At 51.2% G+C, this 23,916-nt stretch overlaps 13 protein-coding genes across 13 annotated transcripts; 8 read left to right on the plus strand and 5 right to left on the minus strand.

Annotated features, from left to right (window-relative positions):
* The first annotated feature begins 144 nt into the window (after positions 1-144).
* BDV14DRAFT_179181 (uncharacterized protein) lies at positions 145-695 on the plus strand. The gene has a single exon (XM_073769709.1). The coding sequence runs from the start codon at positions 220-222 to the stop codon at positions 655-657; it is 438 nt and encodes a 145-aa protein (XP_073625003.1). The 5' UTR covers positions 145-219; the 3' UTR covers positions 658-695.
* Positions 696-865: 170 nt separating this feature from the next.
* Positions 866-3,270, minus strand: BDV14DRAFT_210766 (sodium:solute symporter family protein; the record flags this gene model as incomplete). Its single annotated transcript, XM_073775964.1, has 3 exons — positions 866-2,844; positions 2,941-3,111; positions 3,163-3,270. 3 exons carry the CDS (start codon positions 3,268-3,270, stop codon positions 1,075-1,077), a joined length of 2,049 nt encoding a protein of 682 aa, XP_073625004.1. The 3' UTR covers positions 866-1,074.
* A 285-nt stretch (positions 3,271-3,555) lies between these two features.
* BDV14DRAFT_179184 (NAD dependent epimerase/dehydratase) lies at positions 3,556-5,299 on the minus strand. Its single transcript, XM_073769710.1, has 5 exons — positions 4,816-5,299; positions 4,574-4,754; positions 4,343-4,515; positions 4,175-4,274; positions 3,556-4,118 (listed from the first exon to the last, which is right to left on the minus strand). Exons 1-5 carry the CDS (start codon positions 5,080-5,082, stop codon positions 3,814-3,816), a joined length of 1,026 nt encoding a protein of 341 aa, XP_073625005.1. The 5' UTR covers positions 5,083-5,299; the 3' UTR covers positions 3,556-3,813.
* Positions 5,300-5,623: 324 nt separating this feature from the next.
* Positions 5,624-7,155, plus strand: BDV14DRAFT_179185 (DSD1 family PLP-dependent enzyme). The gene has a single exon (XM_073769711.1). The coding sequence runs from the start codon at positions 5,752-5,754 to the stop codon at positions 6,853-6,855; it is 1,104 nt and encodes a 367-aa protein (XP_073625006.1). The 5' UTR covers positions 5,624-5,751; the 3' UTR covers positions 6,856-7,155.
* Positions 7,156-7,333: 178 nt separating this feature from the next.
* On the minus strand, positions 7,334-8,699 carry BDV14DRAFT_203197 (class I glutamine amidotransferase-like protein; the record flags this gene model as incomplete). The annotated part of the gene is made up of 3 exons (XM_073774231.1): positions 7,334-7,892; positions 7,958-8,605; positions 8,677-8,699. The coding sequence occupies 3 exons, from the start codon at positions 8,697-8,699 to the stop codon at positions 7,334-7,336; spliced, it is 1,230 nt and encodes a 409-aa protein (XP_073625007.1).
* Positions 8,700-9,563: 864 nt separating this feature from the next.
* BDV14DRAFT_203198 (uncharacterized protein) lies at positions 9,564-11,042 on the plus strand (the record flags this gene model as incomplete). The annotated part of the gene is made up of 3 exons (XM_073774232.1): positions 9,564-9,694; positions 9,756-10,014; positions 10,083-11,042. 3 exons carry the CDS (start codon positions 9,564-9,566, stop codon positions 11,040-11,042), a joined length of 1,350 nt encoding a protein of 449 aa, XP_073625008.1.
* A 49-nt stretch (positions 11,043-11,091) lies between these two features.
* On the plus strand, positions 11,092-13,852 carry BDV14DRAFT_179187 (glycoside hydrolase family 31 protein). Its single transcript, XM_073769712.1, has one exon. It carries the CDS (start codon positions 11,224-11,226, stop codon positions 13,663-13,665), a length of 2,442 nt encoding a protein of 813 aa, XP_073625009.1. The 5' UTR covers positions 11,092-11,223; the 3' UTR covers positions 13,666-13,852.
* Positions 13,853-14,277: 425 nt separating this feature from the next.
* BDV14DRAFT_179189 (glucose-repressible protein Grg1) lies at positions 14,278-14,845 on the plus strand. The gene is made up of 3 exons (XM_073769713.1): positions 14,278-14,376; positions 14,432-14,615; positions 14,671-14,845. The coding sequence occupies exons 1-3, from the start codon at positions 14,362-14,364 to the stop codon at positions 14,685-14,687; spliced, it is 216 nt and encodes a 71-aa protein (XP_073625010.1). The 5' UTR covers positions 14,278-14,361; the 3' UTR covers positions 14,688-14,845.
* On the plus strand, positions 14,771-16,029 carry BDV14DRAFT_179193 (uncharacterized protein). The gene is made up of 2 exons (XM_073769714.1): positions 14,771-15,060; positions 15,168-16,029. The coding sequence occupies exon 2, from the start codon at positions 15,169-15,171 to the stop codon at positions 15,844-15,846; it is 678 nt and encodes a 225-aa protein (XP_073625011.1). The 5' UTR covers positions 14,771-15,060; position 15,168; the 3' UTR covers positions 15,847-16,029.
* Positions 16,030-16,839: 810 nt separating this feature from the next.
* BDV14DRAFT_203202 (uncharacterized protein) lies at positions 16,840-17,354 on the plus strand (the record flags this gene model as incomplete). Its single annotated transcript, XM_073774233.1, has 3 exons — positions 16,840-16,965; positions 17,018-17,251; positions 17,301-17,354. The coding sequence occupies 3 exons, from the start codon at positions 16,840-16,842 to the stop codon at positions 17,352-17,354; spliced, it is 414 nt and encodes a 137-aa protein (XP_073625012.1).
* A 544-nt stretch (positions 17,355-17,898) lies between these two features.
* On the minus strand, positions 17,899-18,516 carry BDV14DRAFT_203203 (PLAC8 family protein; the record flags this gene model as incomplete). Its single annotated transcript, XM_073774234.1, has 3 exons — positions 17,899-18,207; positions 18,274-18,371; positions 18,420-18,516. The coding sequence occupies 3 exons, from the start codon at positions 18,514-18,516 to the stop codon at positions 17,899-17,901; spliced, it is 504 nt and encodes a 167-aa protein (XP_073625013.1).
* A 1,031-nt stretch (positions 18,517-19,547) lies between these two features.
* Positions 19,548-21,102, plus strand: BDV14DRAFT_179201 (putative salicylate hydroxylase). The gene is made up of 2 exons (XM_073769715.1): positions 19,548-20,539; positions 20,601-21,102. Exons 1-2 carry the CDS (start codon positions 19,688-19,690, stop codon positions 21,036-21,038), a joined length of 1,290 nt encoding a protein of 429 aa, XP_073625014.1. The 5' UTR covers positions 19,548-19,687; the 3' UTR covers positions 21,039-21,102.
* Positions 21,072-22,110, minus strand: BDV14DRAFT_210768 (glycoside hydrolase family 43 protein; the record flags this gene model as incomplete). Its single annotated transcript, XM_073775965.1, has 2 exons — positions 21,809-22,110; positions 21,072-21,749 (listed from the first exon to the last, which is right to left on the minus strand). The coding sequence occupies exons 1-2, from the start codon at positions 22,094-22,096 to the stop codon at positions 21,072-21,074; spliced, it is 966 nt and encodes a 321-aa protein (XP_073625015.1). The 5' UTR covers positions 22,097-22,110.
* Between the last annotated feature and the right edge of the window lie 1,806 nt (positions 22,111-23,916).

A 23,916-nucleotide genomic window follows, 5' to 3' on the forward strand; every position in this document is an offset into this window, starting at 1 on the left:
GCTGCAGCCTAAATGAGTTGACACCAATCATGCTCCAACAACACAGCCTCAGCGATCAGGCACCAATGGCCGGAGGTACAATTCCCCGAGCGGGCCAATGACGTAGGCCACTGCTGCCTTCTGTGGTACTGGTCGGTGCCTGTCAACAATCAGCCCATATAGACAACCTCATTACATTGCACACTTGCATTTACTTGAACAACCTAAACAAACATCAAAATGGAGTTCTCACTGCAGCCAGTGGTCCCCGCCGACGCCCCCGCCCTAACCCAGATCTACTTCTCAGCATTCACAAACGACCTCAGCACGCGGATTATGCCCAACACACCCGATGTAGCAACATTCCAAACTGCCAACTTCGAAAAGGCTGCAGAATACGCGCAAGCTGGCAAGAATACCGACCTGATTAAAGTGCTTGGCACCGCAGAAGGCCAAGACGACATCATCGCGGGGTTCGCGCTGTGGAAGTTCTTCGAGGATAACTCCGATCCTAACGCAAATGGCGATGGGAAAAAGACAGAGTGGCCCGCTAGCAGCGATGCAGCGCTCTGCGACAGTTTCTTCTCGGGGTGTGACCGGGAACGAAGACGGGCGATTGGTGATCAGCCGCATTATTGTACCCCTTCCCTGCCTCCATTACCCACTCTCGAGTTTTGACTAACATATATATAGACCTAAGCATGTTAGCTGTGGACCCAGCTTATGGGCGTCAAGGGCTCGGTGGGAAACTTCTTAAATGGGGTCTTGATCGGTCCGATCGGGAAGGGAAAATTACCTTTATTTCGTCGTCGCCGACGGGGAGGGGGCTGTATGAGAAGCATGGGGCAAGGGCTGTGAATAACTATGAGGTTGTTCCTGGGTATCGCGAGACATCCATGATTCGACCTGTCGCTGGGTTGAGAAGGGGTTAAGCGACGATGGGGCTTGCACAAAGACAATTTCATGTATATGCCAAGAATATATGTAGTTAGAACATCGCGGTGGGACGAGTGATCACGCCTACTAATATATATCATCACCCGCGCAAAGACATTCCTGACAAGATTCCTTGACGATAGTGAAAGACATAATGATCTAAGCCTTGGATTCAACCCTTACAGCTTGCGCCTCACTCTCCTGCCCCGACTCGTGCTGTGGCACAGCATCAACAACGACCTTCCTGCCAACCATTCTCCTAACCATATTCCCCCAAAACACCCTCGTCTCCCAAATGGGCAAAACGCCACACAATATAAACGCAACAAACACCCAAATAAACGAAATAACCACCCAGCCCGTAAAGAAACCCCTTGAAAAGACATAGTGGCTCAGGAACATCGGAATCGGGATGATGATGTCCATTATCAGAGATAGGACTGTTGACACGATTACAGCGAGGACGAATGTTCGTTGGAGGGCGGAAGGGTCTTCTGTTAGTTTTTTGTCTGCTGGGTCTTCGGGGACTGTTTCAATGGTTGGTGGTTTGGGGTCGGTTGGCTGTGACTCGGAAACGATGGTGGTAGACGGTGAAGGTGAAGGCGCATTAATAGCCCTCGTTCTTTCCCAATTAAAGTCATCTGGTCTGATCAAAGAAATAGTCACAGTCAAGACTAAGCCTGTGAAAACACTAGCCATATTCCCAGCCAACGTGGGATAATTAGCACCCGTCGTCTCGACCGTAATCTCGCCATAGTAAACCTTTGCTTCAACGAGCCACGCAATAAGACCAGCTACAAGACCACCGATCGCGCCTGAGATCGCACCAACCCGAGTTTGTCCCTTCCATGTTATTGTAAATGCAGCCGGGAAGACGGCGCCGCCAATCAACAGACCCATGACGAGGAATAGCCAGCCGAGATCAATACCGATACCGTTCCAGAGGCACGCGACGCAGGCCATTACCACACCAAAGATGCAGATCATGACGTGCGAGACGAAAATGAGTTGTTCGGGTGTGGCCTTGGGCTTGAAGTATGTTTTGTACACGTCGAATGTGAGAATTGAAGAAACGGCGATGAGTTGCGATGAGGCTGAGGATGTCACTGCCATGAAAAGTGTAAGGAGAAGAGCGACTGCGCCGCCTCGTCCTGCTAGCGCCGTCGCGCCAAAGGGAGCCGCAAGACCAGATGAGATTTGACTGCTCGTCATCTCGTTCGGGTATGTTGGGTAGCTGGGGTGGTCTGTCAATGCGACCGCAGCAAGGCCGAGGGTTGTCGCGAAGCCAAAGGGGACGGCGAACCAGGCGAGACCACCCATAATGTATGCGCGGACAGCAGTGGTCGGGCGACTGGCGATAGCGCGTTGCCAGTATCCCTGGTCGAGAAAGACAGTGCCCAGGCCAGTGCAGAGCTGAATGACACCAAAGACAAGGGCGCTGTTCGATTTGAGCGTGAGGTAGGAGCCGTCGACATTTCCAGAGACAGGGCGCTCGGCTGACGCTGTTTTGAGCAGATCGTACATCTTTGACGGAGATCCGATCATGTCGTTTGTTGTGTAGACGTCGAACATGAAGTACAGGATGATGATCATCACGATGATGGTGTGCGAGTAGTCGCAGAGGAATGTCGCGCGTAGTCCACCGAGCACGACATAGATGCAGACGCCTAGAGGAATGAGAAAGACAGCCGCGTAGACATTCATACCAGTCAGTGCCGTGACGACTGCACTACCGCCGAGGAGTAGCTGGCTAGCGACGAGGACATTGGTCATTAGAGCGAAGAAGACAAAGACCTTGTGCGTTGTCTTGCCATAGCGGTAGTTGACGATTTCGAGGAAGGTATGACAGTAGGGCGCATTCTGCTTCACCTTGCAGGCGAGGACAGAGAACATAAATATCTGTACCGTCGCTCCAGCGGCGTCTGTCATCTTGTGTCAGTATGCGGCGGTGTCAAATGATCTTAGAAAACCTACACTGCGGCCAGTTAGTCCTACTGTCATGGTTACTCGAGGATATAGACTCACCCAGAATGGACCAGAAATGCCATACTCATAAGCGACAGTACTACTCTGCAGCAGAGTCGCAGCCCATGTCCAAGCCGAAACGACACCATTAGCAATTAACCCCGGCTTGACGCTGCGACTGGCCGTGTTGAACTCCTCACTCGTCTTGGTAGAATATTGAGTGTATCGGTTCTGTGGATATTAGAGATTTCCACTCCAGGCCTAATGAAGAGAGTAGCCTACCTGCAGATAAGAAACGCATGCCATCAGCAGCGCAAAGAACAGACCGATGCCGACGACAACGCCGTACCCGGCACCCTGGGGGAGGACCGGTGCGACGGTAGAGCTCATTATGCACGTCTTGTCCTGTGACTGAAGATCGTTGACCGCAGGGGTTCGGGCATACCCTTCATGATTTATTGAGAACCACTATCTATGTCGCCTCCACCTATGGATTAGATAGGCAATAGGCCCCAACGGCGACCAGAAGCACTGATATCGATGACAATGATAAGCAAGTCTCTTTTACCTGCCATATCGAGTCAACGAAAGGAGAGATTGCATGCAGTCTAATGATCTCCAATTAGAGGCATGCTTCTTATCGCTCTGCAGATCATTTGGTGCTTGTTGAAGGGTCCCGCACTGACGTTGTTGGAGATTTGGAGATACCCCCCAAGTGGATAGATAGTCTAGATCAAAGACGCAGCCTTATCAGTTATGACCCGCCTTTCATCGGTGTTGATCAGCCGTATGGCGATGAGAGAATGGCGTTCGCTGGTTTAAGATCTCTGTAAGCGGATGTTTATTTGATATCACCGTCCATTACCTAGGTCGCTCTTCATGAAATCATACCAGACCTCAAAAAGTGAGCACTAACCCCTGACTTCCACTGACCTAATCCCACCCCTCAATCCCCCTCTCAAGACTCTTTTTAATACTCGTGAACCCCCTTGCTCCATAAAACTCCCTCAACAACTCTTCCGCCCGACCTCTTGCATGAACCCTCGTCTGGTCTCGGGGGATATCCGTCGGCGCATCAGGAATCTTCTTATTCTTCGGCCGTAGCTGGCGCAGAATGGAGACGGTATCAGCCCAGTGCAACTCCTCTGTGAATGCGAATACCCGCTCGGAGTTCACTTTGGGGTTGAGGAGGGCGATTATGCAGAGGCGCGCGACGTCTTCGACGTCCACGTACCATTCTGAGAAAACATGTTAGGAAGCTAGACAAGTGGTATCGCGGTCTTTGTAAACATACGTTCGGGGAACTTGGTAAAGGTGCTGGCGTGGCCTTGGAGAAGGCGTCGGACGCCGCCCATTGTTGAACCGGGGATTTCAGGGTGAAGGACTTTGCCAACCTATCATCAAGAATTAGCCTTTAGGGGAAAACGGGAATATCATTGTCAATGGGTAGTGGGGAGCTCACGTTGAAACAGGGTAATACTGTATTGAAGACGAACGATGGCTTATGCTCCTCTACCCACTTCCAGGACTGACGCTCGCCTTCAGCCTTGGATGCCGCGTATACCGAGACGGCCTTTTCATCTACTGGGGTATTTTCATCCCACGCTTTGGCAACAGCGGTCTCGTTCCATGTATCTTGGTTTCAATATTAGCTGGGCGTTGAACATCTAGAGGCCAGCCGTTGATAACTCACCGGCATAAACATCGCGACCCTTTGGGTCGGGCAAAATCATATACGAGGCAGTCGAGGAAGAAGCCAGAACAACTCTCTTAATAGATTGCCTCTTTGCAGCGAGTTCGAGGATTTTCACCGCAGCTTTTACGACCCACGGAATGACAGCGTTGGGGTCACTGCTGAAGGAGAGATCGGAGGCCTATAACATATCAGTAAACTGTATCTGTTTTCACTCCATGTATAGCGAAAGAGTTGAATACCAGATGAACAACTCCATCTACCCCCTCCAATGCTTTGTCAACAGTATCGAAGTCCTCAAAAGATGGTACTATAAAGCTTTCAAAGCGGCCTTTCCCGTACTTCTTGTCAAAGTACTCATTCAACCAAGGTTTCTCGGATCGAACGCTTCCGCGCACTATATACCCCGCCTCGAGCAACTTGTCGGCGACGTGGCTGGCAATGTATCCGTTGGCGCCGGTTACCAGGATGCGGGACCCGGGCGGGAGGGCGTAAAGAGAAGAATCCATGGTGGAGTCAATCAGTGAATCAATCCTGTTGATTATTGCCGAAAGCTACTAAGAAAAACCCGTAGCCTTGTTTTTTAAACTGAGGAAAATACGATTGCTGCTCGAGTAAGTGTATGTGATGTCACTTGGAGATGGGACTTGAAAGCGCCTGCTGTGAATGTACACAAGATGACTAATCTGCATAAGTAACACTGCGTAAGTATTGCGACGGATCACCTGATATGCACACATCCCCCCCTCCAGAGCGGTAGTCTTAGGGGCTCTTCTATATATATATATCATGTTAATCAGGACATTCAAGACACCGTAGATGCACCCGCTACTCTTGAGACCATGTATCCCTACGCCCCGGGACTGTCGTGTGCACGCCAGTGGTGCTAAGTGATACTCATACCCTGTAATAAATAGAGTTGGCACCTCATTCTGTTTCAATTCCCCAGCAATTGGATGCATGAAAGGGTGGCCGTGTCTTGACGGGTATTCCGTACCGGATTCTGGTGCCTCATGGAGATTTCCGACTAAATTATCTTCTTACTCCAACATTCTACGGAGTTCCGTCCGTCTCCGCGGTAACAACTTGGAATGCGACCGTCTGGTAACTTATAAACAGGCGTAGCTGTCGCCTTCTGTTCGAACCCCAGATTTATTCTTTTTTATTATCTGATCAAAATGTATAGTCCGAGAATCGGAGACAGGCTGGAAAGCCTTGACACTCCATCCATGATCGTTGACCTTGACCTCATGGAGGACAACATCAAGAAGTTATTCAACACTCTCCAGTCCACCAAATGCAACATCCGGCCTCATCTAAAAACAACAAAAAGCGTGGCACTTGCACGCAAGCTCGAAAGCGCAGGTGCTCAAGGGTGCTGCGTAGCTAAGGTGTCCGAGGCCGAAGTCGTTGCCGCCGCCGGATTCGACGACATCCTCATCACCTGCGAAATCATCGGCCGGCCCAAGGTGAAGAGGCTTGTTGAGCTGTTCAAGGGGCACGGGGATATCCGGATTGTGGTTGATTGCGCGGCTGGTGCTACGGCGATCAATGACGAGCTCGCCCGCTCTGGCGTTTTGGAACCCATCTCCGTGTTGATCGATTTGGATGTCGGACTCGGACGCACGGGCGTTGCTGGCGGGGAACCTGCTCTTGCGCTCGCACAGCACCTTGCTACACTCCCCCATATGCGCTTGATAGGGGTCCAGGGGTATGAGGGTCACCTGCAGCACCTTCCCGACCGGCAAGACCGCAAAACGCGGTGTTTACAGAGTATGAGGAGCTTAGTCGATACCGCGGAGATGCTGCGCAAGGCCAACTTCAATATAGAAGTCGTTACCACGGGGGGAACCGGCACTGCCGAGTTCTGTGCCACGGTGCCTGGAGTGACGGAGCTGCAACCCGGCTCGTTTATTTTCATGGATACCGATTACCGCAACGCTGTCGGGGCATTCTACTCTAACAGCTTGACGATCCTCTCCACTGTCATTAGCAAGCAGGGTACCCGACAGGTCACTATCGACGCCGGCTTGAAGTCCCTGACTACAGACAGCGGCTTGGCCGAGTGTAAGGATCCCCGGTATCAACACCGGAACCTGGGAGATGAGCACGGCTCGCTGAGCTGGGAAAATGGCGTGCCCGACTTGGAGGTTGGCGATAGGGTCGAGATGATCCCTAGCCATATTGATCCGACCATCAACTTGCATGACTTTTACTATGCGCATCGAAAGGGAATCATCGAGGAAATCTGGTCTGTTGACACTAGGGGTAAAGTTCAATAGCAAGTCTTAAGCGACTTTGTTTCCATCGCCACAGTCAAGTTGTTGACAGATCCTATCCCGTGACATAGCCATACCCAGTCAGACCACATGATAGACTGAATGCAATAGCTCACCACAACAAAGAAGCAATGGACTTGTCTCTAGATACATGGATCGGATTCTATAGCATGGTGCTTTTATATATATCACAGTCGAACAAGTGTGGCATGACGAGCGAGAAAAACGCTGGGTGCGCCTATCTGTACTCGCCCCTTGTACTGGGTCCAATAGATTATGTTTTGGCGTTGAAGCTTATTGGAGATCTAAGAATACTCGGTTACGAACCATAGCAACGGGGAATTCCTAGCAAAGGGTTTTGACCATGGTAAACAACGACGCTCCTCTGTTCCACTACAGTGCATAGACTAAGTTGGTCAACTAACCATAGCATTCTCGAACTGCTCCGATATATCCAGCCGCGCTCAGCTGCACTATAGACCTATTCCCAATGAGTCCAGGTCAGTGCCCACACAGCGAGCGGATTTAAGAGATCGTACTTACCGACGGCAGTGGCCAGCGCAACGCCGACTCCCTGAGCGGATGTCGGGTTCTGGCCGGTGATAATCTGCCCATCCACAACGACCATCTCCTTCCAAAGATGGTCAGCCTGGACATAGGTACCGCCGACTCGCTTGATCTCGTCCTCGAGCAGGGCAGGCATAGCCCCCGTTAGACCAGCAGCGTTTTCCTCTGCGTTACTGAATCCGGTTGCTCGGCGGCCTTGAAGAAGGGGCTTACCATTTACAGTGATGGCATTTACAAACACAATCGGGCCATGGCAGACAGCCGCAACGGGTTTGCCAGCGGTGTAAAACTCTTCAATCAACGTGAGAGAATCCCTGTCATTGACGATGTCAAACATGGGTCCGTGGCCGCCGGGATAGAAGATGGCGTCGAATGAAGATGCCTTGCCGATGGGATCCCTTGCACGTTCCGGAGCAGGCCTAGCTCCATTGCTAGTGCCAGCCCGTAGTGATGAAGAGTCCAAAGGCTCAAGCCTGAGGTTGGGTTGTTAAGAGCGTACATCTGGAGAAGCAAGATGCATTGCGCGGCACCAACTGACGAAGTTCTCATTACGCCATCCACAAGTTTCATGGCGGAGGCGAAGTAGCCCTCGGCTGATAACATGACTTTTGTGCGGCGCGAGAGTATGGACGCTCCTATTGCGATGACCATTAAGACTTGGAACTTGTGTACAACGGTAAACTCGGCGTCGGCGTAGATCTTTTCAACAATTTCCCATTGCGAACGTTCATGTAGAATCGGGAATTGAAGATGAACAATGTCAAAATAAGCCTGGGAGAGCCATCTCGTATGCCTGTGATCGGAAGGCAGCTCCTTTGGTTGTGGAATCAAAGGATATGACGGGACGGCCAAAGTGTCGGTGGCAGCTTTGACACTTGCGGTGGTATTCTCGCCGGCATAGACACGCTTTCCTAGCCCAGCTAGGACGAACTTAATGAAAAATAGCCCACTCGACGGGCCCAGGTATCTCAAATCAGTCCCAGTGGTGATGGAAATGAGTCCAATTTGATCAGTTATCTCGCTGGAAGATTCAATATCTCTGATTTCGTGGCCTTGCTGTGTGTGCTGCGGTGGGTTCCAGTCTCCATGTGATTGGCCTGGTCCAACAGTCAAGTCGATGCTGGGTACGTGCTCTTGAATGATAGACTCGAGCCATTTAATTCGAATCTCGAGATCGACAACGTAACTTCAGGACATGGAAAGTTGCTGCTCCTAGAGAGGGGGACACAACAATACCCTACCTCTGAGGAAACGCACGTGACACTCTTCCGCCAATGCATGGCACGCCTGCTCGCTTACAGGCACTACAAGCTGGTGACAAAGTGTCACATTATCCCCTCCGCCATTGTCATGCAGAATCGTTTTCACGCACGACGACCATTGCCCAGACAACATTATGGCCAAGCTCGGAGACGACAACTCCTGCACCGTAACTGGGCCGATAGTCTGGGAGTATAGTGAATTCTACCCAGAGTACTACGAGGGCGCGAAGAGCACGAACTGCCTGTCACCGTATGAAAAAGATGATGCGCATTTATATCTACCAGCCTGTGTCTCGCCAAGGAGATAGCCCATTGGCGGCTACTTGATCGCGTACGAGAAATGAGAGTTGTATATGGAACAAGTCAGGCGTGATTTTAGAAGAGAGATGTCGTAGAAAGATTTACCTGGCAGTCAGATGGCGTTGGTGAAAGTAGGTCTAAAGGGTCGAGGCTGTTGCGATATATACCATAACATTCATGTCAATTAAGAGCGCGCATAACACCACCGAGACGTCTGCCTGGAGATACCAAGAACCTACCTTGGATGAGTGACATTGGAGACCAAACCTGCAGGTGAGCTTATGTGGATCTACATTTGGAGACTGGACAGCGTTCCCACTTGCCTATTGATGCTTATCTTTGCTGTCAGAAGGAACCCCCACCCAGGGCTTAGCACGAGGATAAAGAGTTGGAGTTGAAGTGGTATGCAGTGAGCTTCCTTCGTTATCAGACCATGTCTCCAATCTCCAGAGATATGCGATATGCCCCCTGGGCAGACGTAACGGCCTGCCTCCGACATTTGGAGATCCCGCGGAGATATATGAGGGGTACTTACAGCGCAGGCCCCTCGAAGACCAAAGCCACTTGCTTTGAATCCGCAGAATGTTGTTGAGACGGGCTTTTCAAACTCGCGCATCCTTGGGTATCGCCTTGAGACCGCACGCCCATGTGCGCAGGTGGTACTCGTCCATCTCCGCAGCGGAAAAGCTCACAATAAACGGCGACAGACTATGGTACACAAGTCCATAACACAGCCAAAACTCAGTAGAAACCTAACTAATACCTCCAATCCAGGAACGACATCCACACCACAGCAAAATACAGCGCCCCTTCCCCGGGCGGCGTAACGCGCCTAAGCGCCGACGAGAATGATAAGCTCGTGCGCGACTGGTTCAGCGAGCAGGTCCTTGCCCTGGGCGCAGAGTACGCCGTTAACGCGACGGGGTCTCAATTCGCCAAGTTTGGTGGGGTGGATGATTCTGTTCCGCCGATCGCGGTGGGGAGTCATCTTGATACTGTGGCGACGGGGGGGAAGTTTGATGGGCCGCTTGGGGTGTGTTCCTTTTCCATCTACTATGACTCTTTATGTGGATGGGGTGATGCTGATGTTGATATGGACAGGTCCTCTCAGGCCTCGAAATAATCCGCAGCTTCAAAGAACAAGGAATCCAGACCCGCGCCCCCCTAGTTCTAATAAACTGGACGAACGAAGAAGGCGCGCGATTCTTCCCCCCACTCGGCTCCTCAACAGTCTACGCAGGACAATCCGACATCTCACAAGCGCATGCATCCCTCTCAAACGATGGGTCTGGTCTGACTTTGGGCGGCGAACTCGCGAAAATAGGGTACGTCGGCAATGGCCCGAATACATTCGAGGAGTTTCCTATCTCTGCGCACTTTGAAGTACACGTTGAGCAGGCGACTGATCTTGAGAAGGCGGGGAAGCCTGTTGGGTGGGTGCAGGGTTGGCATGGGATCACGTATTATGAGGTTGTATTTACCGGCGAGGACGGGCACGCGAATACGTACCCTATGTTTGGGAGACGGGATGCATTGACTGGTGCTGCGAAGGTTATTACGGCTCTCGAGAAGTTGGCGTTTAATAGGGATGGGTATACCACTGTTACGAACATCCAGAGTGGGCCTTGGGGAGCGTGTAATATCCAGTCGAAGACGAAGCTTGTTTTTTGTCTTATGCATAGGGAGAAGCAGGGTCTTGAAATGATGGGTGCTGAGATTGAGCGGTATATCAAGGGTGTTGCAGCGATTCATGGGCTTGGATCTGAGGTCAAGCGGTTGGTGCATCTTTTGCCTGGTGATTTCTGGCCGGAGGCTGTTGACTGTGTGCGGAGGGCTTGTGGTGATAAGGGGATTGGGTCTCGGACTGGCACCGCGCATGACTCGACTATGACGAGGCTAAAGTGTCCGACTGGAATGGTGTTTGTCAGAGGAAAGGATGGAATCAGTCACTGTGCAAAGGAGTGGAGTGACAAGGAGGATTGCGCTGAGGGTGCCCTGGTCCTGGGTAAGTCGGTGCTCTACTTCGACGAGTACATGAAGGAGCAGGCTGGCAAGCAGTGAAGCGGGAGGAGTACTTCTGCTAGTTTTATTGTCTATGTAAATCCGTGGTGCTGTATATAACTGGACCAATAAGAGAAACAGTTGCTTGTTTGCTGGAGTATGCGTTGGCGTCATGCGGGGTTGATCAACTTGAACTCTCCATCTTCTCACTCTCAACTTCGAAGTCAATTGAGAAATCAAGATGGACAAGTACGAATTCGAAACACACCCCATCGCAAACCCAGGGTCAGTAGTCCAAGGCCCAAACTACCGCTTCACCCTCCTAAACGAGCGCTTGATCCGCTTCGAATGGGCAGAAGACAACCAATTCGAAGACCGAGCCTCGACGTTCGCTATAAACCGGGAGTTTCCAGTCCCTGAATTCCAGGTAGTCGACGACGATGAGCTCCAGATTATCACAGATCACTTTCATTTGAGCTATACGAAGCAAAAGTTCAGTCCAGAGAGCGTCATCTTCCATTTCAGCGGGAAGAGTGTCAAGTATGGCACGCCATGGAGGTTCGGGACTCCGACGGAGTTTAATCTCGGTGGAACTGCTAGAACACTTGATGGAGTTGACGGGCGCTGTGATATGGGGCAAGGTGTGCTTTCCAAGGCAGGGTACGCGGTGATCGATGACTCGAAGAGTATGTTATTCGACGGTAAAGGGTTCGTTGCACCGCGTAGGCCAGGAGAAAGATTCGACTCTTACCTCTTCTGCTACGGTCGCGAATACAAAGACGCGATTAAAGCGCTCTATGCTGTATCAGGGAAGCAGCCAGTTGTCCCGCGGTTCGCGCTGGGCAACTGGTGGAGTCGGTACTACGCGTACAATCAAGTCGAATATGTCGCGTTGATGGACAAGTTCAAAGCACACAATATCCCGATGTCCGTTGCTGTGCTAGATATGGACTGGCACTATGTGTCGGATCCTCGAGTGCCTCATGCCGGGTGGACTGGGTATACCTGGGATGAGAGACTATTCCCTGATCCGAAGAAATTCAGAAAGGATATGCATGCTCGAGGCCTGAAGGTGACGCTGAACGATCACCCTCATGAAGGGATTCACAATCATGAGGAGGCGTACGAAGATATGGCAAAGTTTCTGGGCCATGACACTAGTGATAGGAATCCGATCTTGTTCGACCCAGCGAGCCCAAAGTTCATGGAAGCCTACTTTGACATTCTCCATCGCCGACTAGAAGAGGATGGTTGCGATTTCTGGTGGGTTGACTGGCAGCAGGGGCCATACTCCAAGATTCCTGGCTTTGACCCATTGTGGTTACTGAATCACTTTCAGTACCTAGATAGTGCCCAGGATGGTCGGATTCCCTTGATATTCTCGCGCTATGGAGGTCCAGCAAGTCACCGGTACCCCATTGGGTTCTCTGGAGACACCGTCGTGAGCTGGGAGTCTCTCGCGTTCCAGCCCGAATTCACAGCCACAGCTTCCAATATAGGATACGGCTGGTGGAGCCACGATATCGGGGGTCACATACGTGGCGTTCGCGACGATGAGCTTCTGGCCCGCTGGACTCAGCTGGGGGTGTTCTCGCCGATCATGCGCCTCCATTCAACATCTTCGCGCTGGATGTCCAAAGAGCCATGGCTTTACGGAGAGGAGTGTTCCAAGGCGATGTCCAAGTTCCTGCGGTTCAGACATGTACTCGCGCCTTACCTCTATAATGAGAATATCCTGGGGTCTGTGACAGATGGCCCACTGATCCAGCCGATGTATTGGTCATACCCATATCACAACGAGGCATACGAGGTGCCCAATCAGTACTACCTCGGTAGCGCTCTGCTAGTTGCACCAATCGTCCAGCCGAGGGATAAGAGAACGAATCTAGCTTCCACAAGAGCTTGGTTGCCACCCGGCCAAAGATTTATGGACCTCTTCACAGGAACGCTGTATGGTGGCGACTGCGGAATCACCTTCTATCGCCGCATAGATCAATACCCGGTATTAGCCGCAGAGGGGGCGATCATCAGTCTGGATAGTGTCGAAGATGACCCTCCCAATGGATGCCCCAACCCCAAACATCTCGACGTGGTTGTCATTGTTGGGCAAGATGGTCTGACATGCCACTTTGAAGAGGCCGCAGACGATATCCCGCGTTCACCAGGAAAACACGTACTAAATGCCCAGGACTCGAGGCGCAAAACAATGTTTCAGTTCACTCAGGAGACAGGGCAATTCACGGCAACGGATGTGAGCCAGGCTTGTACGTTCCGCTTTCCTTGGATTAGCGGGGTTCAAGATGGCCGGGCCTGGCCCATCATGGGCCCTGAGGGCCATGAACTCTACCCAAAGGTTGAAAGGTACCGCGGGGTACCGTGTTTATCCTATCATATTTCCCTTTCTGCGGCACAGCGCAGGCAGAAGGTTGCAGTTCCTATTACTATCCAGCTTGGGCCAGACCCTCAGCTAGAGGTACAAGATCACACCGACCGTCTGGAGGAGCTGATCCGAGGATACCAGATTGGGTTCCAGATGAAGGATAAGTTATGGGCTGCCATTAAGAGTGCAAATGGTCAACCTCTAAAGGCCGTCTCGTCGTTGCTGTCACTGGGGTATGAGGAGGCTATCGTTGGGCCGCTGGTAGAGTTTCTATTGGCGGATGATAGGCCGGTTGACGCGTAGTGATTTGCATGACGGATGACTTTTCCGGGAGAGTCTTATAGGGTAATTTCAAGAATAATATCCTGGGTGCGTTGGGGAATCGGCTCGAATCTCCAGATGTTCGTGGTGGCGGGGCAGGAACGATGGCCACATCACACTGTGTACGTACGTACCTCGGGGAGTCACCAGCACATGAACAGTTCCAATGTCGTCTGTGTCATTCCATAGCACGTTGCAAGTATTCATGGTAGTGATATCATTTATCCTATCTCTATACAACCTTGGCAGCGGTGGGTATCAGTTGTTCTCAATCCTGCGTAGAGCTTATCATGCAGATCCATGGGGCAAGTGACGTCATACATCATCACCGGCGTCATAGGCTGCACATGCAAGAAACGCAAGATCAGGGGCAGAATGACCCGGAATCTGCCTCTAGACCTTGGATATGGGCCTGGACCTCCTATTCTGGACTCGGGGATCTGCTCCAGAGGCTATCGTCATTCTTGAAACACCGCGATCTGATCTATTCGTGACGTCACTCATACGCAGGAACCCTGGATGGCAGCAACGACCCTCGACTTCTCAAGCTATATAAACTCCCTTCTCACCCTCTCAATTCCTCATTCTCATCAACTCACAAACTACCAATCTACAAACACAATCTCATAACTCAAACCACTCAACCAACCAACCAATTCAATCCACCCAACAATCACAATGGAGACCATCAAGGTATGCGCCGTATCACACTTCTTTTGACTTGCCACTTTCTAATACCAATCTCTAGAACGCCGCCAACTACGTTTCCGAGACCGTCCAGGGTGCCGGTGCCACTGCCTCCAAGGAGACCAACAAGGAGGTCGCCAAGGACAACGACGCCAGCCTCAGCTCCCGTGCCACCGCCGCTAAGGACGCTGTTGTCGACAAGAAGGACGAGAAGTCTCACGATGCTAAGGCCGATGTCCACAAGGGTATGTAGCGTGACAATCTCATGCATTATCACCAGGTCGCTAACGATTCTTGCAGAGGCCGCTAAGAACTAGATGTATTGATTTTGCTCAATGAAGGACAGAAGGAGGGACAGACGGGCAAGTCACTTTGCTTCCCTAGTCTGAGGCTCTGAGATGTATTTCTAGCGCTATGAGGCCATGTGCTTTTATGAAGAAATGATATCCCAATAACACTTCAGTTTGATCCTGAACCTCCTTTCTACAGTAAACACCCGTAATCCGTCACATAAATCGTAGCACAACTTCGCTTGCGGAGTACACACTTCTGTGAACCTAGAATCAGCGGTTTTGGGAGAATTTCACGCCACTGAACGTTCATACCGAGAGTGACTCCCACCTCTCAGAAGGACCTGGATGCCTGATCTGCTAACCACTGGGTCACGTGGTAGCCTTGTCACTTGTTGCAGTACGCGGCACAGCTTCCTTTCCTTCCCCGCACACGAAACAGCCGGCAAGAGAACACTCATATCTAGTCCGATTCAGAATATTGGCTTAATTGAGAGCCTAAAGCAGAATGTTCATCCATCCCCTATCATCCGACGCAATACCTTCGATCCTTTTTCGCGCCGAGCGCCGTAGCAAGACAAGCTTCAGGGACGGCTCCACGTGTGCGCGGCAAACAATGTATACAGGCCCGCCAACACGGTACGACTTTGATAGTCACAAGGCCTGGAAGCGGAAATCCACGAGATTCCGCTCCTTTGGCACCTGGGGCCGAGCCATGCAGCATCGGGCACATCTCCAAGAGAAGGGTATATCAGACGTTGTGGTGGTAGCTGTCTGGGCAAGGGGTTTAATGGGGGTGTACAGTGCAGAAGAGGCTGCAACAAAACTTGGATATAACGATATGGGTCTGACCGGTATGGATCCCGATGAAAGAAGAAAGATACGACACCACTGGAACGAGTACCTCGTCGAAGGCGGGATCGCAGCTGACGAATACCGGATCCTTGCTATCTTTGAGGGCGGCGGGCCTGATCGAGTCGTTGACTTTGAATGGCCTGAGTATCGGCTTCGGTCATCAATGGCAATTCCGAGGGACTTTTTCCCCGGGCGGAGATCGGGCAATGCATTGGTGGATATCGCGTGCGAGATCTATAGCTATTGCGGTGTTTGGGATGATATGAAGAGAGACCAGCTTGTCAAGGCAATGACCAGATCTCCATTTCTCTCAATGATGCGGTACAGTTAGTCGTGCCGAGTTAAATTATTGGGACTTGGTTTACTTTTTCTATTCAATAATGAGTAGATAGCGAGGACAGGTTCTACTGAATCCAACAATGGGGTTCCGCTGGCATAAGATCCCGTAACGGTTACATATATATATTTTTGGGGCCTCTACCCAGCTTTGCCACGACATACCAGGGACATAGGCACGAATGAAAACTTTCCACAACTAAGCAAGTCTACCAGACTTTGAAGAAACTAAAAGGTTACTCATGCTAGAGTATTCGAAGTTGCACTGAATGTAAGGCGACCACTCAACGCTCACAAAGGGTGCCGAATACTAGCACTCAAGGAACAAAGGCAAGCAACCACAACCCCGGCTGAAAAGCCATCTACCAGTTACTGGACAATCCGGATATCCGGGATTCCCAGGCAGTGATCTAACTTTAGCTAAGACAGAATAAGAGTTGACCAGCTGGTGCAGAGTACTATTTTAAGATAAGCTGACAGGTGGCGTGGAGAATCAATTGAGAATCCAAGATTCAGGGGAAGCTGGTACTAGTATTGATGTACGATATTACAGTAACTCCGTCAGCGTGGCTTGCGAAGTTGTGATGCATTGCGATCCTATCGTGGCTCAGGTTCAGGTCTGTTGAGCCCGATGCAGCAGCCTTAGACATGTCTCACCCCGTGCAGAATCCCCGACGAATAAATCCCTGACAATCGTGGCGATCGTGACCGCTTCTTGTCTGTTGCCGAATAAGTAATGTAATTGGATGTTTGATTGCTGTGGAGAGGTGATCAGCGGGCAATAGAACCGTCTTTGTCTAGTGCTGAGATCATACATGGCAGTAATTGGGGATGTCTCAAAGGCCTTCGATTTTATGACTTCAGTCTGGGAGCATATAAAGGGGACAAGATATCCTGGTCTTGGTCCTCATTATCCAGACATCTTCTCTCGTTTACAACATATCATACCTATACACTCCCGCAAACCGCCAACATCTACACCACCACAATGAAGACCTTCGCCATCCTCACCTCCCTCGCAGCCACCGCGCTCGCCCAGAACGCCTTCGTCAACCTTCCTCAAGGCAAAGAGATCAAGGCCGGCAGCGACATTGTCGTCCAAGTCACCCGTCCTGTACATCTCCTATCTCCATCCACGTCGCATCTATATTAACAGTGCTGCCTAGAACTCCCTTACTGGCTCCACCGAAATCGGAATCGGCATCGGCATCCAGCACTGCGGCGACAACGGCTGCCTTGACAGCGACTCGACGCTGGGAACCGAGCTCTACGCTGGCTCGTTCAGTCCCAACTATCATGAGTCGACGAGCCAGCCTTACCAGAACTTCACTGTGACGATTCCCGAGGGGATTCAGACGGGTCCGGCGGTTGTTGGTGTTGCGCATGCTGCGCTTGTCGGTGTATGTTTTATTTCTCCTGAATATAAGGGGCTGAACTAATTTGGTGTAGGCGTCGGTCTGGCCATTCTTTGAGGTTATCAACACCACTGCGACTGTTGTTTAGGAGGTCGGATGAGGTAGTCAAGATACCCAAACCAGATGGTGAAGAATTCAATGTACTTTATGAGTTCCTGTCAATAGTTGATGGTACATACAATGAGATTATTACTCACGCATCGGGCTCTGATGGGCATAAGCGTAGCTCCTGGCATGATGATACCGGTCGCTCCTTCCTTGAATGTCTCTGACGAGCCATCGCACCTTCCTAAACTGCCACAGCCCCCGTCGTATTAGGAAAGAGCGACTCGGTGTCGCTCCTTCCCATTAAAGATGTAAACAATCATTGTTGTCGTACCTAGGGAAAGAGCAACTCACCGTCGTGATACATAGGTAGGTGGAGCGGTCCCTGCCGGGCCTGTCCTGTCAGCACCGTCAGGTACGTTTAGTAGGTAATTAGGGTCCGCAGTGTCACGCACTCCTGCCTTAAGCGTCTATTACTGGTGAGTATACCGGTGCTTGAATTTGGTCCTGCTCGCCTTCTTAGTCGAGGTTATTATTCTCACCAATACATAACTATGTTCAAAAAACAAACGTTATCAACCACCGACCTAGGGATACGCCATCCCCTTCGTCCTCTGATACCCCTCCTCACCCTGCCTATCGCCCTGCTGCAGGTGTCTCAACACCTCCTTCTCCTCCTGCACAAGCCCACAGCACGGGCAGCAGAACGCCCCAAGGCAGTCCTCAACCATTGATCCCTCAACGCCATGCTTGCGCTCGATCTCGCCGCTTTCCATGTTAAATAGCCGCTCGAGGTGCGTCTCGTTAATGCCGTACTTCTTGCGCAGCTCGTCGCGCTTCTTCGTTTGGATGAGGAAGTTTAGACTGCAGCAGTAGAGTCCGCACCAGATTAGGCACTGTATGTAGATATTGTTAGAGGTCGAGGTACACATGAAGAAGAAAGGAAGGCAGCGGAAACGTACGTTCTCGTTGACAGGGCTGTAGTTCGCTAGCGAAGGGTCCTCGATGCGCGCTTGGGTCTTGCCGAAGAGGATACAAGGGCAGCACCATCCCATAAGACCTGTCCCATGTTAGTTTCGATTTTGACAGGCAACTGAGAGAACTCTACATATATCGATTGGAGTCCAGAACTCCCAGAAGGAATAAGACCAGTTGCGCCCCGAGGCAGGGACGGGAGTAGGAGTTGCGGTAGATTCAGTCGCCATTATACCGGCTCAACAAACGAAGTAAAGGAGCGTGAATATGCTGCAGGGATCAGAGTTGATGAGAAGAGCGAGGGTAAACCGATTGATTTCAATTGCAACAATTGACCTCTGGTCTCTACATGTTTTATATAACAGATTCACCATCAACACATGAAAAACCTCCCCTGAACACGAGACTCGTATTGGGAAATTAAATGTTGCTATTTGTGCAAATGGCAGAGCTCTTCCAACCTCATCCTGTTCGTGTTTACTGCCGATCACTTTTTATGGACCCAGCACATACGAGCAATTACCAACTAGCGACCGAATCAAGCTGCGGCTCTTTGTTTGGGCTCTGGCCAGTCAAGCCGCCTCATACCACTCCAGGCTCGGCAATAAAGGGTTCAGCCTTTGATAGCTCATTCTCGCTGTACGAGGCTTTTACAAAGGGCGTAGTCTCGCTGTTTGATACTATTTCGGGTGTAAGGCGTGATGAACCTTCGTGTAAGGGTCTGATATTTTCACCAGATACCAAGATGTTACCTAAACATAAAGCTTCTAGGGACATCGCAATGCAGCTCTCCTTATTGAGATAGCTTTGCGAACCTGTGTATGTCTTGACGGCCGAGTCTACGTGGAAAGCCAAGACGGCTACTCTCGTATGGATACCCTGGGGACTAGTCTCGTCTAGATCTCTTTTTGAGTAAGATATCATTGCCAGTCAAGGTGGTCCTATATCCATTGATCTACGAGAGACGCTCAACGTATTTCTCTTGGTAGCTTCTCCCATCCAAACCGTATACTTGTCGGGCGTTCGAAGCAGTAGGGGTTCCTAGGGAACAATGACCACAATATTTAACACTAGCGACAAGACTCCATGAATTTTAGTCCAGCGAGATTTCAAGTCGACCGTTTAATGAAATTTGAGCCTCAGGGTGGAAGGATAACTGCCGAATTTATAGGTGGCCGGCCACTCGGGACTCGGCGAAGGATCGGCACCCCCCACCTTGTGCCCCTCGCCGCTATCTGCTGGATGTTACTAGCACCGCCGAGTAAGAGGGTCATTATCCTACAGAGTAGTTTAATTGGAGTCTGACTGGCCGATACTCAGATCTTTATCTTCAGCCTTCTCCAACTTAAACCTCCCTCCAACCCCGATCTGACGTCCCTCCCGCACACGCACTGGACAGCCATGACATCGCAACCCCCCAAACAATTCACCGTCGCCATAATAGGCGGCGGCATAGGCGGCCTGAGCTTAGCAATCGGTCTTCTCCGTCGAAATGTCCCAGTAATGATCTACGAAGCCGCGGCAAGCTTCAAAGAAGTAGGACTGGGTCTCACCATTGGACCAGCCGCGCACCGCGCAATGCCACTTATTGATCCTGCCATAAGAGAGATCTATGACCAGTTGATCACGACTCATGCTGATTCTCCTGGATTTGAGCGGTTTCGACAGACTTGGTTCGAGGTTGTTTGGGCGACTGGACAGAAAACAGGGGAGGTATTACTTGATCTTAAGGCTGAGCCGAGCGGGCAGACGACTGTTCGAAGAGCGGATTTTCTTGATGCGATTGTTAAACTTGTTCCGCCTGAGGTGGCACGGTTTGGGAAACGACTTGATTCGTTGAAAGAAGTGGGTGAGGAGGTTGAAATGAAGTTTGAGGATGGGAGCAGCGCAAGGGCAGATGTTGTCATCGGGTGCGATGGGATTCATTCGCGAGTGAAACAATTCATCCTCTCTCCTGAAGAGTATCAGCAGACTCAACCCCGGTACTCGGGGATGTACGGATACCGCGCCGTCCTACCGATGGAAACAATGGTCAAGGCAGTGGGCGAGCACCGCGCCCGTGTTTCAACGATGTATGTCGGTGACGGGGCATACGGCGTGACATATCCCATCCAACGGGCTCAAAAGGTGAATGTTGGTATCTATCCGTTGAACTCTGAGTGGGGTCAAGATGATTGGCGGCGACCCGCGAGTCGGGAGGATATGAGGAGGGACTTCAAGCATATGGGCGGGACGGTGTTGAGTTTGATCGAGGTATATCCTCTCCCTATCGCGCTTGTATGTTTGAAGGGTGAGGATGCTGATTTGTTTGTAGCATATGCCGGATCCAACTCAGTGGGCTCTTTTCGAGCATCCGCATATCTCGACGTTTGCGAGGTCAAGGGTTGCCATACTAGGTGATGCTGCGCATGCTTCAACACCGCACCAAGGAGCAGGCGCGGGTCAAGCAATTGAAGACGCGCATGTTCTTGCCGAAGTACTAGGTGACCCAAGGGTCCTGACCTCAAAAGACGCCATTGCAGCCTTCAAGGGGTACGATGAAGTCCGACGGCCACGGAGTCAACGCGTCGTCTCGAGTAGTAAGGAAAATGCATATCTACTCTGTCTGCGACTACAGGGCGTAATGGACGACGAAGACAAGTTGAAGAAAACACTACAAGAGCGATTACGATGGCTTTGGGATGAAGATATTCAGGGTCAAGCGGATAGGGCACGAGATATTATGCTGAAGTATATACAGACAGATCAATAGGATTTAACCATCTAAGGGATCTACTGAAGTGGCTTACTGGATGGTAATGACACCACCCCCGATCGAAACACTAGCTGCCCAGACGCCGCGTCCACTGTCAATGCTCTGGCCGTCATTGAAAGCATGGAACAAAATGCGACCACCGTCCAGGAAGTCGGAACCCCCGGGTCCACCAAGAGGTCCAACATTGCTTGCATCACCACTAACAAGTAGTGGTGCATCTGGCGCTTGAACCTTCGTGTATGGTCCCCCAACTGCAGAACCAGTCGCGTAGCTTGTATCGTAGTTCAATGTGTTGTACGCGTTGGAGGAGAAAGAAAGGTAGTATGTTCCGTCCACCTTGACCAGACTAGGCGCCTCAACGAGGTCTCCATCAGCACCTCCCTCGTCGCGGTCCAGAATTGTAACCGCGTCTCCGTCGGGCGTGATACCGTCACTTTGAACCTTCTGGAGTTTGATTGGCGTGGGGTGCTTTGTGCCGTCGCCGTTCAGGCTGTTCCCGTCGATCTTGTAGAGAATGTATAACGTGCCATCGTCATCTTGGAAGCCTGACGCGTCGATCGCCCCGCCTTGGTCGAGGGGACAGGTGAATGCAGCATCGGTAATGGTGTAGGGGCCTTCTATGGAGCCGGATGTTGCGGTGCCCAGGCAGTGCTTGCTATTGTCTTGCGAGGAGAGACCGGAGAAGTACATGACAAAGGTACCGTCGGGCTAGAACCAACAAACCATCAGAATAAGTGTCGAGATACTGTCTTCAATAAGAGACTTACGCGTTGGAAGACATCTGGAGCCCAGATTTGTGGGTTGTCGCCCTGCACCCACGACGGGTAAGGGCCGGGTAGGGCATCTGTGCCGTCGAGGAGCGTCCAGCTGTTAAAGTCCTCCGAACGCGCGATGGGAACAGTGACTCCGTTCGACTGTGTTCCAAAGGCATAGTAGCCTTGATCGGTCTGAATGACGGCTGGGTCAGGGAAGTTGAGGTTGAGCACTTGCGTGGGTTGTGCGAGCGCCACGCTAGCAGCAGCAAGGGTGAGGAGCAATGTCTTTTGTTGAGGCATTTTGAATCAGTAAGGAATAAGAAAGGCTTGTCTCCAGACACAGCAAGGACGGAGACTCACCTTTTATGGCTCGAATCGCATCATAGCTCTGGCTCGAGACTAAGAATTCTTCGGACTCACGAGCGCAGGATGGAACCTCATGCGGAGAATTATCAAACGCGATATATCTACTCCGCACTGCCGCTGCGCCAGCTTGTGAGTTTCATACAGGCATTCGTCAGATACTTGCAATATTATTGGTCTTTCCTCCAGCACAAGATCAGACCCGCACAGCCCACCGACGATCCTCGATCTGTGCACGGCCGTCATAGGCGTCGCAGCGTCGGTGACTTTTGGGCAGAGGATGACGCAGTCTCCCAGGCACAGGAACATCCCCTGTAAATTCTGGAAGTGAGATAACTAGGTTGCTTCTCCTGTACCTGATTTTTTTACCTGGTGGTGCTGGGTGCCTGGATACTCTTGCACGCTTCATATCCCCACACGGCGCTAAAACTCAAGTGGAAGGTGGCATCGTTTGCGGAGAAGCTGCGAGGATCGTCTTGATTTAGTTCATCCTCCGACAAACTGCTTTCCTTAGCTACCCGAGGCTTAAAGGTTGAAGAGGGAGGACTACGACATGACCACAAAATGACGCCGTTTGAGTCAGGGACCAGGCGGCTAGACCCGACATTCTGGGGATTCGATGTGTGGAGGTGGAGGTAACATGAATCTCGAGGAGATAGAAGTTGCAGAACCAGGGGCACGGTATGAAATCCCAAGAAAAATAGGGTGATCAAGATGCTTGGTGGCCGTGATCCCCCGTGCGGAGGAGGAGCAATACTGTTGAGTCGAACCGGAGAACGGCCAGCTAAGAAGCAAAAATGCCTAGGATACTTGGACAACTATGTTAGATCTCTAAAACCGGGTCTCGAGCGATAGTCATGACCTGTTATTGGTACTCGGCGCCCTCGTCTTCCGCTGTGCCTTTGTCATGGACGGCCACTCCGTCGTGTAAAGAGGACCCAGGGCCATACTATGGATCGTACGCCGGCTAGGATAACCCCATTAGCTGGTCCAAGCCGTTACAGGATTTGCTCAAAGTCAACAAGCCTGTAGAATCCTTGGGGCACCAACACCGAATGGCACCTATTTGTAGATCTATCCCTCAACATCGTCCTTGTGACAGGATAGCGATGTGTCTGGTATGCGCCGGAATAGGAAGTAAGTACGTTGCTTGGGGAGGCCATTCTATGCACGCTAGGGATTTAACACTGTCAGTACCCTCGTCAACCGGCATGGAATCTCCGACATGGCGAGTGTCGTCCGGCCCGAGAATGATATGACAGTGTTTCAGCCATTCAACACGTGGGCGAGTGCAGCCCGCCACCTGCAAGACCCTGATCTAGATGGCTGCCGTGCATGCTGTACAACATTGAAAGATGTTGAGAGTTGCCGATCATCTCATAGTTCTACTCGCTACGCGATGCCCAACTCTTTCTCCCCAACAGAGTGCTGGTGGTGTTCATGTTAATTTCCTCATGGCCAATGATTCCTGTTGGATGCGTTGTCTGGGCACTCGAGGTTTGGTTAAGCGGGCGATCAAATAATTTTGACTGTTAACGGAATCCGGTCTCGGTTTCTACCGTAGTATTGCCTTTTATAAGGTTCCTTGGCCGTCCAGGATGTCAGGGTTGGCAGACCCAACGTGTCGCTCGCCGAAATGTATCACCAAACGCCTGAAAACCCAACGGCATGTTCTGTATCCTGGCAGAATAAAGTCAATCATCAACCCCCAAGCTTGCCGAAATGTAACAGGACATGTTGCAAGGGGACTTGAAATG

Source organism: Aspergillus stella-maris (genome assembly GCF_047715825.1).
Source record: "Aspergillus stella-maris strain CBS 113639 unplaced genomic scaffold BDV14scaffold_56, whole genome shotgun sequence".
NCBI classification, from domain to species: Eukaryota; Fungi; Ascomycota; class Eurotiomycetes; order Eurotiales; family Aspergillaceae; genus Aspergillus; species Aspergillus stella-maris.